The following is a 12,024-nucleotide window of genomic DNA, read 5'->3' as shown; positions in this document are numbered from 1 at the left end:
TATTTCACTAGTGTCACCTTACACAACACACTAAACCATTAAGCCTAAATGACCGTTTCAGATATCCTGCCCTTCCTTGGGTGTGAACACCTAAACTCGGGGAAGGGTGAGGACACTAGAAACCATCATTCAGACTTAATGGTTCATTGTGTTATGTAGAATATATATATATATATATATATATATATATATATATATATATATATATATATATATATATATATATATATTAGAGCTGCACGATTCTGGCTAAAATGAGAATCACGATTTTTTTGCTTAGAAGATAGATCACGATTCTCTTACGATTCTTGCAGCGTATCATCTTTCACATTAAAACAAAAAAAATTGTGGCAACTTTACTGTTTCGTTTTTTTTTTTTTATTGGTGTATTTTTTCCCAAAAAATTGCATTTGAAAGACTGCTGGGCAAATACAGTGTGACATAAAATATTGCAGCAACTGCCATTTTATTCCCAAGGGTCTCTGATTATATATATATATATATATATATATATATATATATATATATATAATGTTTGGGGGTTCCAAATATTTTCTAGCAAAAAATATTGATTTTAACTTAAGAAAGAAGTGTCAGAAAAAGATTTAGACTTTAAGTGGATAAACTTCCTGCATTTACAGTTGGTTGAAAGCTTGGCAGACTGCCCAGATTATTTGTTTACACAAGAAGTTCTTTCCCTTTGATCTAAGAAGTAAGGTTAGTTACAATGTTTCAAGTTCTACACTTGGCAGATTGTCCAGGATGCTTTCTTTTGACAGCTGAGTGATAATCTCTCCACTTGTTTATATGAAAGAATCTCAGCGGAAGAGATCCTAAGGGGGGGGGGGGGGTGAATCGAGATTGCAGTTTTTTAACGATTAGTTGTGCAGTTCTAATATATATATACACACACTTAAATATGCAGATATCCTGTAGGATTCCTAGGTAATACCTCATGTGACACATTAAATGTTCTGCTTGCCTAACTTCTAATTTCTGTCTTCATTTCTCAGTTCACCTTAGTATTTCTCTGATTAATGATTAACAAAGGTACAACGTATAACCACAAAAACATGAACTGCTGTGGAACATTTGCAGTGACAAATAGTCACTAATCAGTATACATTTTAGCTTATTATATTGTCCAATATTTATAGATAATAATATAAATTTAAATGTGTTGTTTTTTACCAGAATATACCCTTGCCCTAATCTCATGAAATAAGTATTCTAATAAAAAATAATCTTAAGGCTGGGTTTAGATATGCTATGGCTGTTGCTCACAGCAAGGGGTCCGGTGCGTCCCTGTTCTCCGATTCAGGTGCGAATCAGGTCCGAATTTCTGCCTGAATTCACACCTGATCTGGAGCGAAAGACGCACAGGACCCTTTCCAAATCTGGACCGCTCCATTGAGAGCCTGTCACACTCTCCTGTCATGAGAACCCACATTCAATTTGCATAAGTGTGGATCCGGCCTTACCTAAAATCAGGGATACACGTTTAGCCATGACAAAGCAAAGGACACACAAAAGAAAAAATTGTCTATTTACTGTACATTTCAAACCTATGCTACACTGACTGTTTAGTGTTTTTTTTTTTTTTTTTTTTTTTATGCTTCTAAAATAATTCTTAAACCTCTATGTTCAAGGATATCTAACAAGTAACTAATGTATTTCTGTACAAATAAATTCATGATATTTTACAAATGTTCTATGAATATCTGTGGATACTAATTGTGTGTATGTTTTTGTGTATGGATGTTTTTTCGATATCTTTATTACTATGATTACTATGGTAAGGGAACTGATGACACATGCATTTGACTGCGTATATGGGCCTTCTTCAAACAACTGTATATCCCTCACCTGTTTCTCCTTTCACTTAGGCTGGCCATACACAGTTCGAATCTCGGCTGGTTCAGCAGGAACCGGCCGAGATTAAAACCATTACTGGGCAGGCTGAAAGTACCCAAGTTGATTGATCGATCAATTTGGGTACACCCAGCCTGCCGGATTTGCTTGCGATTACTGTAAGCTGCTGCTATAGCCAGTAGTGATAATCACTGTTTTCTCCTGTGGGGATGGTTTCAAACTCAAAATCCCCCTCTCCGCAGGCAGAAGCCAATTGCTCAGCAGGAGGGATTCCCTTGGCAACACTGTCTGTGTTGATGAGGGAATCATGCAAATTTCTTTCCTGCAACCCTGTGGTGTAGGAAAGAAATTAGCATCGTCTATGGCCATCCTTAGGAGCAGCCTGAAGATTTCCATGACCTACTACTATGTCTACTTAGGAGAGGGACAGCCATGATCTAGGTGATTAGTCACTGTTGGTTAAACAATCATATACCTTTTTTTCTATCATTCATGATCAATAGTTATGATAACCACATACCAGCAACTAAGCTTGGCTTAAACAATACCAATTTCTTGGTTTCTTCAAGCTACGTAACTAAAGCTAGCTGTTGCGCAAGCCTTAGAGGCTGGGAAAGCTGTGTAGTGAGCACCTACCTGACAGTGTGCTGGTGTGCCGGAATGCTCTAACACAGGAATCTGTCAGTCCAAGGAGTAGTGATATGATGGTGTTGAACAAATAACCATCATATAACACACTGTACTGACACTGTTGCACCAAAACTGATGTAAATTCACAGAAGTTTGATCGAAATTTTTTCCAGTATGATCCATGTCTGATCAAAGGATAATCTTCATTGTCCTGTAAAACACAGAGGTGTAAGCAAGTGATGAAATTACATTATATTTTCTATCCCATCTAAATACTGCATTAAGAGAAGCAATAAGCAAAAAAAAACTATAAGGCCTTATGCCCACAGGCGTCTTAAAAAGCTAGTACCGACACCAGGAAAAAAGTGGCATTAAAAACGCAATTATATCTGCATTTTGCATTGGCATCAATGTGCGTTTAGTCGAGCTAGCTTTCAGTCACGTTTCTCTGTCGCTATTCAAAATCAATGGTTCCCTATGGGAGCCCATTGATTTGAATAGAAGTCGCACCAGAAGTCAGATTAAGATGATCCGACTTGCGATGCGACTTGTGTGCTGAGAATCTTGAAGGGTAACCCCACCAAAATGTAAAAAAAATGTTTGCGTGAGGTTCCCCCCCCCAAGATCCATACCAGACCCTAAAGGGGGGGACGAGCAGGAGCTCCTCCCCCCCCACCTCCTGGACATAGCGGGCCACATGCCCTCAACATGGGGGGGTTTGTGCTATAGGGCAGGGGGGGGCATGCGCCTCCCACCTCAAAGCATCTTGTCCCCATGTTGATGAGAACATGGACCTCTTCCCGAGAACCCTTGCCGGTGGTTGTCGGGTCTGGGGGCTTATCATAATCTGGAAGCCCCCTCCCCCCAGATCCCAGCCCCCACCCTAGGTGAATGAGTATGGGGTACATGGTACCCCTACACATTCATCTAAAAAAAAGTGTCAAAAATAAACACACTATACAGGTTTTAAAAGTATTTTATATTAAGGCAGCTCCGGTTCTTCTCCTCTCTCTCTGCTATCTTCTTGCTCTTTTGCAGGGTCATCTCGCTCTTTTGCTGGGTCTTCTCCCTCTCTTCTTCTTCTAATGTTGACTCAATGCAATCTCCTAGTGTAATGCTGGGTCCGCCGTGTGCAATGACTTTTATTGGCCCCATCTGACATCACAAGGGGTGTGGCCTCCAAATTACGTCATCGGGTGGCCCTGCCCCATGTCAATATAAGTCATTACACACAGTGGACTCAGCATTACATCGGGAGATCACGTCGAGTCAACATTGGAAGAAGAACAGAGGGAGAAGACCCAGCAAAAGAGCGAGAAGACCCTGCAAAGAAGTAAAAAAGATAGTGGAGAGAGAGGAGAAGAACCATGGAGGGGAGAAGGACCGGAAGAGGGAGAAGACGTTGCCAGAAGAGAGAGGTTAACCCGGAGCTGTCTTAATAAAATACTTTTAAAACCTGTGTAGTGTGTTTATTTTTTACGCCTTTTTTTTTTAGATGAATGGGTAGGGGTACCATGTACCCCATACTCATTCACCTAGGTTGAGGGGGCCGGGATCTGGGGGCCCCCTTGTTAACGGGGGCTTCCAGATTCCGATAAGTCCCCGCCCACACACCCAGACAACCACCAGGCAAGGGTTGTCAGGAAAAGGCCCTTGTCCTCATCAACATGGGGACAAGGTGCTTTGAAGTGGGGGGCGCAGGGCCGAAACAACCACCCCCCATGTTGAGGGCATGTGGCCTGGTATGGTCCAGAAAGGGGGGGCACTCGCTGGCGGGGTTCCTGTTCAAGATTCTCAGCACACAAGTCGCACCCCGCAAGTCGAATCATCTTGATCCGACTTCTGGTACGGCTTCTATTCAAATCAATGGGATCTCCCCTAGGGGACCATTGATTATGAATAGAGACAGAGAAACACTGGACGAGGCTTAGCGCTGTGCATACAGCGTTAAGCCTTGTTAAATCGCATTTAACAACTTTTACCACCCTTTGGCTCTAGCACTGGAGCCTCAGAATACGCTGGTCCCTATTTTTTTTTTTGGAGCTTAAAACCGCCTATGCCACTTACAGCTCCTAAACGCCTTGGTGGGCATGAAGCCATAGGCTAATATGGAGAGGCTTTTTTAAGCTGTTAAAAATGCTCCTAAATGCGTCTGTGTAAATGTCCGTAGGCATGAGGCCTAATGGTCTAGGGTCAGTTTTTTATTCATTTAGGTTTCTAAGTTTTAACCAAATGTTTACATACACAATCTTTGTTTTACAAGTAAACATTTGATATAGCACAGTTGATTTCTAAAGCTAGGGGTTAATCAAAGACAGTGCAGCAGAAGTGCTCCCTTTCAAACACAACTGCCTCTCACTTAAACTTTATACTACTGACTTTTGAGAAGGGAAGAGCTGGTAACATACTGGCTGATCCAGTACTCTGTGTCCATTTAATCTTCATTCATATATTTTCTGTTAACAACCATTTGTTTTTTTAGCAGTTGGAAGGTGGAAACAGCAAAGAAAGGAGTCCACCAGCTGGCTCGATAAATTACTATATATTATTCGGTTAAATTTTCTGATTAAAAAAATAATTTATAATAGAACATTTTTATTTTTTTGGCACTGACACAAATAAATACATTTTATAAAGCCAATATAAATTCTTTTGCTGGAGAAACAGAGCAAGAAACTTTAGATTTTAGCAAAGCCTTTTTCAGAAACATAATTCACTTTTTAAAAGTACTGTAAACTGAAGTCATGTTTCTGACTTTGTCAATGTACTAAGGCAGTGTGTGTATACACGGTACATACGTCTGAGTACTCAATTTTACTAATAGATACTACTTAATACATTTAACAGTGCAAACATTGATTTACCATATTTACTGGCCAGGTGATGGTTAAAATCCAAGGGAATGCCATGAACTTCTTAAACTGCAAACCTGTTTCCTGTAAAAGCAAGACAAAGATTCAAAGATTAGGAGCCTGAAAGAATATCAGTTCTTAGAGGACAACAATAAAGGTGTCTAAAAGTTAGTTTACAATTTAAACTCATTGCATGGAATCTGATAACAGTATAGCATACTCTTTTATCTGTTTACTTGTACTACTGTATGGTTGTGCCCGTAAATAGACACAGACAAACCCATTTTCCTAGTTTATAAAGCACACTGCACTTTACCATCCTTTTTTTACTTTTTTCATGTTTTTGGTTCTTTACTTATGCACCTCGTTATAAAGTGACTAGTTATCCTTGTTTGGTACTTAGCTTGCTTCATAGAGCCATACAGTATTGTCTATATACTATAGACAACTGATGGTTAAATAGCCTAAAATTGCTTGAAGTTGTAATAAATGTAATAATGTGTAAATACCATGTGATTTCAGAAGGAAATACGCAACTTTACAAGTTATCACGTATGCATTTATTATTCAAGACTACTGTTTAATGACCATGATACATGTGGCACCATATTCAGTAAGCATACTGTGTAACCTTTTGCCAAATAACACTGGCCAGTAATTTAGTTTCCTAAAAGAAGTACAGAAGTTTTAGATGGCTGGCTTGTCTTGCTATGGTGACCAGCAGAGGATATGCACACTTGCAAAGCTTCATGCTTTTCAGCAAGAGCAGAAGATGTGGACAATAAAAGTGGTAGAAGTAGAATACTCTGGCCAGGAATGGAACAGCGTAGTAGTCCAATGTTACACAGTGCAAGAACCCCAAAAGTAGAATGAAAAACAAAAAGATTAAAAATGCCATCAATTATTTTATAGTCCAAAATAATTACTGGCACAATAAGGCTCTGTACACCCAAAAGTGGTACTTCAGTTCATGGAAGATAATGTAGAGTTAGGATTCTGGAGGTGAGAACTGTGAGCTAGAATTAACATGTCTAACCAGCTGCTATGGCAATTTCTCTCTGCGCTTGGTTTCTTTAATTTATTTTAAATGTCTGCAGTATGGAAATAACTTAAAAGTATAAAAGAAGAAGTATTACAATTTGGCAAGTTACGAGGCTCACCAGACTTAATACAAAAGTGCAATATCACAACCCTTTAATGATTGTAGCAATTGGACTCTACCTTTTCATATTTATAGAGGAATAAAGATGAATTAAAGGAAGAATACAAGTAGATGACATGGGAAACAAAATGCAGATTATTTCTCAGATAGTCGCCATTATATGGCCTATCATGCCAACATATAAAAGAAAATTGGAAAAGCAACGTTGTTTTCTACAAATGTCATTTAGGAATATTATGGCACATTTTCATTGAGTAAACATTTAAGTTACTACTTTAAAATAAATCTGCAAGTCATTTTTAAAACAATTTTACTTGTTCACATTTTGATTATTGTATTTCATATAAAGGATTGTAAATGCTCTCTCCAGTGGTCATCGGAACATTAGGGAAAGTAATTTTTATCCTTCCTAATAACTGCCAAATGGACTCAACCATATACAGAGTCTTCTGTATTCAGTCAGCTCAGACCTGACCCATGGGTATAACCCACACTCACTGTCTGGTACTACTAAGCAAGAAGCATGTGTTATAATTAAATACGGCTGCCCAGATGTACCAATGTGGACTATAAACTTTGAAGAGAACAAATTATTTAAACATTATCACTAATAAGATTATTGACATTACATGTTACTTACTTAAGGTTGGACAGGTACTTGCACTCAGCTGGGCATGCTACCGCCCTTCACATAACATCAATCAAGCCAGGCTATTGATTGGCTACTCATGCTCCACGTACTGTGCTAGAGAGCAGTGGGAATGTGCATATGTGTGACATCCCTAGAAGTATCTCAATTTTCCCCAGGACTTTAGACAGGAGGGGTAAAGGTAAGACCATCAGTGGTTATCTTCAATACAGCTAGGGGGGTATTTTTATTATAGGTTTTGTTTTAGATAGATATACAGTATATTGAATACAGTATGATAAACTATAATAAAACATTGGTTTCATTTATATTAAAAAGACTAATACACAAGAAAGTATGACAATACTACCTCATCAAACTCCTCAGTGAGTTTCTGCATAATTTCTCTGTTATTTGGATTTTGAAACAGTTCTGCTGTGACCACTCCTAGGGAGAGAAAAAATATATTAAATATAATCTTTACCTAATTCGGTAAAACATAATGTACAAAAACAAAAATGTAATAAGCTAAAAGTACCTTGGCATCCTGAACACTGGATATAGAAGTTAATAAGGTCAAGTAAAGCTGCATCCCTATCCTCTTGATAGGCTTCAATCCAATCATCTACAACAGACTGCAAGGAAACAAACCATTAACATGATCATGTCCTGTTTTCTAAAGATATGCAGAGTGAAAACACACACAGTTACTACCTACAGCCCCACGTGATGCTTGTAAAATAGTTCCTAAACTAAATGGATCAAGAAACCTAAACTTGGATAATATAAAATTGTTCTGAATGTTAACTTTATTTAATTACATACATACATGTAAAGATATTTCAAAGAAAGCTTGCATATTTTCCTAAACAGACTAGGGTATAGATTGGAAACTACCTTGCCTAATGAATGTGCTGAAAAAAAACAGCATGTTGCCATTGCTAACCTCCTTCTCAAAGTCCTGCTTAGATTCTAGAAAACTCCTGTTGTTTCAAATAGAATATGGCTGAGGTGCCCCCCCCCCCCCCCCCCTTATCTAGTTAAGGATTGAAGACACTCTCTAAGGTGGTTTTTGTATTAAAAAGGCACCAACATGTTTCATGGAAACACAGGCAACTTCATCAAGATTGCTGTGTAGAAGTGTAGAAGCTTCTTGCCTTCGCTGCTGCTAAAAAACATAGAGTACATTAATCCTAATTAAGCAATTTCCATGAAACACAATCATTTTTTCAGGTATTGGGGCTTCTACAGCTTAGAGAGTGATACACCCTAAAAGGTCTGCAGGGAGACAGAAATGTTCTCATCAACCACTTTAACTGGTTGCTGACCATATGTTTAGGACCAAGCAACTGGAACGATGTATGAATTTAACATGACATTCATCTAATCATATTGAATCTGCTAACTAGTCTTCTAGTGTCCTTTTCTACCTCCTCTATTATGCTACTCATAATCTTCACTGAACTCTGAATATGTGCTTGGAGATATTTTACAGAATTATTCCAGCCATCGTGCTGATCCTATACCATCAATACTTTGACACTGTTCTGAAAGAATATGCAGCTAGTAAAGTCAAAATGTAAAATCTCCATACTTGGTCCAGGCCAGTGGGGTTGATTTACTAAAGGCAAAAGGACTGTTGAGTTTGCAGGGGAAGTTGCACTTATGGGAATTTTCCTCAGTACATAGTGAATGAGGTGTAGCTCTGCTAATTTACATCATCCAATAATATGGAAGCAACAAAGCTATTTTTTATTTTCCTTGCATGTGATTGGCTATTCTTTGCAAAGTGAGACCACCGTATTCACTAAGATCAGTTTCCCTAGCAAAAAAAGTATCTTTTTACTTAAAGAAAAAGAGACTGGGGTTGATTTACTAAAAGAAAATAGACTGTTCACTTTGCAAGGGAAGTGGCACTTCACAAACGAATTTGCCACAGGGCTTAGTGAATGAGGCAAAGCACTTCTGACTTCCATCATCCAATTGTGTTCAAGCATAGGGATCCATATCCATAGGGATATGTGAGCATTGACAGCCTGTATATTTCTACAGATACAAGGTTCCTATAAGAGGGAAATCCACAATCTCTCAATGTCTTTTCCTGGATTTAAATTCCATTTTTACCTGGATCAAGTGACCATCTCATGTCTACTCATTCTTCACAATGAAGCTGGATAGGGGTATGGGTCTTAAAACAGGCATATTGGATATTATGTCCCAACCAGTATTGTCCCCCCAGCCCATCTCCCTCCCCCACTCCATTGCACCATCAATTCCACTCAACTACTTAGCCCTGCCCTTAGCATTCCATCAAACAGTCACATTCAGCCAAGCACCAACCCACCAGCAGAATAAATTGCCCTCAGAAATCTATGGACACCCTTACATTAGTGCACCCTTCGGTTAGCTGAGGCAAATTCACATGGGGCATATTTTTAAAGTATAGAATGGGATTTTCACCAGCATTCACTGGTAGGGAATCAATTGCTGTCATTAAAACACATGCACCAGGAACATTCACTAGCAGAAAATATTTGTTGAATGTAAATTTCACTGCTTTATGAATATACCCTGTAATATTTACAATATTAGTAAAATGTGTTTCTGACACAGAGTAGGATTTATGCTTATTATTAAAATTATGTTGTTGAGAAGTACATATCCCTTAGTAAACAAGTACCCGACCTGAATTGGATAGTTGCCTGTTCCCATGATATCATTGGAACATTTAAAGGAGTTGTAAAGGCAGAAGTTTTTTTTTTATATTAATGCATTCTATGCATTAAGATAAAAAACTTTCAGTATGTAGCAGCATCCCCAGCACCCCCTAATTACTTACCTGAGCCCCAAGTCTCTCCAGCGATGTCCACGAGTGTCTTAGCCTCCTCCTGATTGGCTGAGGCACAGCAGTGGCACCATTGGCTCCGTGGCTGTCAATTAAAGTCAGAAGAGAGAGGCGGTGGGGCCGAGTCACGGCTGTCTGAATGGCTCAGATGTCCCCATAGCAAGCTGCTTGCTGTGGGGGCACTCAACAGGAGGGTGGGGCCAGAAACAGCGCATAGGGACCCGAGAAGAGGGGGATCTAAGCTGCTCTGTGCACCAACTGCACAAAGGAGGTAAGTATAACATGTTTGTTATTATGTTTATTTTTTTTAAGGAGACTTTACAATCAAATCACTTTAAGAAAGAAATATTGGTCAAAAATATAATGAGACACACAACTGCTAATAGCAATAGAACTTACCTGTATTGCTCTTTTGCCAATGCTGATAACTTCAAACAGTGTCACAGCTTCTGGTATACCTCCATCAGATATATGACTATCCCTGCTTCGCCTGGAAGAATTTCTTCTTGAAAGGTTTTCAGACTGTTTCCGACTCTTCTTGGTCTTTTGTACAGATATGTCATTTTTAAGTTATGATCTTTGTTTAACAAAAAACACAGTGCAGCGGCAATAATGTGCAATGCAGCAAGGATGAGGTAGTCTCTGGCGTCTCCTGGAATTGTACCTCCTGAAGCATGTGTTAAAACAATTTCCTCTCTCTCAGAGTCACCAATTGTATCTCTAAATTCTCTGATTGGCACCCCCCCCCTTTTTTTTTTAAGACGATTAACTAACAAGGCCTAAAAATATAAACTGTCTACCTTAAAAGTGGACGGTGTCAGAAGGGCAGTTGATGGTGTCAGTAGAGCAATTGACAGTGGCAGTAGGGCACTGGGTGGTGTCAGTAGGGCAGTGGACAGTGTCAATAGGGCAGTGGATGGTGTCTGTAGGGCAGTGGATGGTGTCAGTAGGGCAGTGGCTGGTGTCAGTAGGGCAGGGGACAGTGGCAGTAGGGCAGTGGCTGGTGTCAGTAAGACAGATGACAGTGGCAGTAGGACAATGCCTGGTGTCAGTAGGGCAGGAAACAGTGGCAGTAGGGCAGTGGCTGGTGTCAGTAGGGCAGGTGACAGTGGCAGTAGGGCAGTGGCTGGTGTCAGTAAGACAGGTGACAGTGGCAGTAGGGCAGTGTCTGGTGCCAGTAGGGCAGGTGACAGTGGTAATAGGGCAGTGGCTAGTGTCAGTAGGGCAGTGGCTGGTGTCAGTAGGGCAGGTGACAGTAGCAGTAGGGCAGAGGCTGCTGTCAGTAAGGCAGATGGCAGTGGCTGGTGTCAGTAAGGCAGTGGATGGTGTCAGTTGAGCAGTGGCTGGTGTCAGTAGGTGAGGTAACAGTGGCAGTAGGGCAGTGGCTGGTGTCAGTAAGACAGGTGACAGTGGCAGTAGGGCAGTGTCTGGTGCCAGTAGGGCAGGTGACAGTGGCAGTAGGGCAGTGGCTGGTGCCAGTAGGGCAGGTGACAGTGGCAGTAGGGCAGTGGCTGGTGTCAGTAAGGCAGATGGCAGTGGCTGGTGTCAGTAAGGCAGTGGATGGTGTCAGTAGAGCAGTGGCTGGTGTCAGTAGGTGAGGTAACAGTGGCAGTAGGGAAGTGGCTGGTGTCAGCAGGGCAGGTGACAGTGGCAGGTGGCAGTAGGGTAGTGGCTGGTATCAGTAGGGCAGTGGCCGGTGGCTGTAGTGCAGGTGACAGTGTCAGTAGGGCAGTGGCTGGTGGCAGTAGGGCAGGTGACAGTAGCAGTGGGGCAGTGGCTGGTGGCAGTAGGACAGGTGACAGTGGCAGTAGGGCAGGTGACAGTGGCAATAGGGCAGTGTCAGGTGACAGTAGGGCACAGGCTTGTGGTAGTAGGGCAGTGGACAGTGTCAATAGGGCAGTGGCTGGTGGCAGTAAGGCACTGGCTGGTGTCAGTAATTCAGTGGATGGTGACAGTAGGGCAGTGGACGGTGTCAGTAGAGCAGTGGTTGGTGGCAGTAGGGCAGTGGCTGGTGGCAGTAAGGTGGTGTACAGTG

The 12,024-nt window shown here is 40.8% G+C and overlaps 1 protein-coding gene across 4 annotated transcripts in view; it reads right to left on the bottom strand.

Moving 5' to 3' along the window:
• Positions 1-12,024, bottom strand: part of LOC143983296 (cohesin subunit SA-2-like) — a 155,058-nt gene that overhangs the window by 124,337 nt on the left and 18,697 nt on the right. For 3 of the 4 annotated variants that reach the window (XM_077482810.1, XM_077482811.1, XM_077482812.1), the window contains exons 4-8: positions 10,389-10,532; positions 7,683-7,779; positions 7,515-7,591; positions 5,367-5,438; positions 2,509-2,713 (exon numbers count right to left, since the gene is read on the bottom strand). In XM_077482810.1, the coding sequence (XP_077338936.1) occupies positions 2,509-2,713; positions 5,367-5,438; positions 7,515-7,591; positions 7,683-7,779; positions 10,389-10,532 (595 nt within the window). The remainder of the gene's footprint in view (positions 1-2,508; positions 2,714-5,366; positions 5,439-7,514; positions 7,592-7,682; positions 7,780-10,388; positions 10,533-12,024) is intronic. The other variant, XM_077482813.1, reaches the window with a different exon arrangement.

This window comes from Lithobates pipiens, unplaced genomic scaffold, assembly GCF_037356315.1.
Source record: "Lithobates pipiens isolate NorthernLeopardFrog02 unplaced genomic scaffold, aLitPip1_a1.2 Scaffold_16, whole genome shotgun sequence".
NCBI classification, from domain to species: domain Eukaryota; kingdom Metazoa; phylum Chordata; class Amphibia; order Anura; family Ranidae; genus Lithobates; species Lithobates pipiens.
This window is presented reverse-complemented; position numbering and strand designations above follow the sequence as displayed.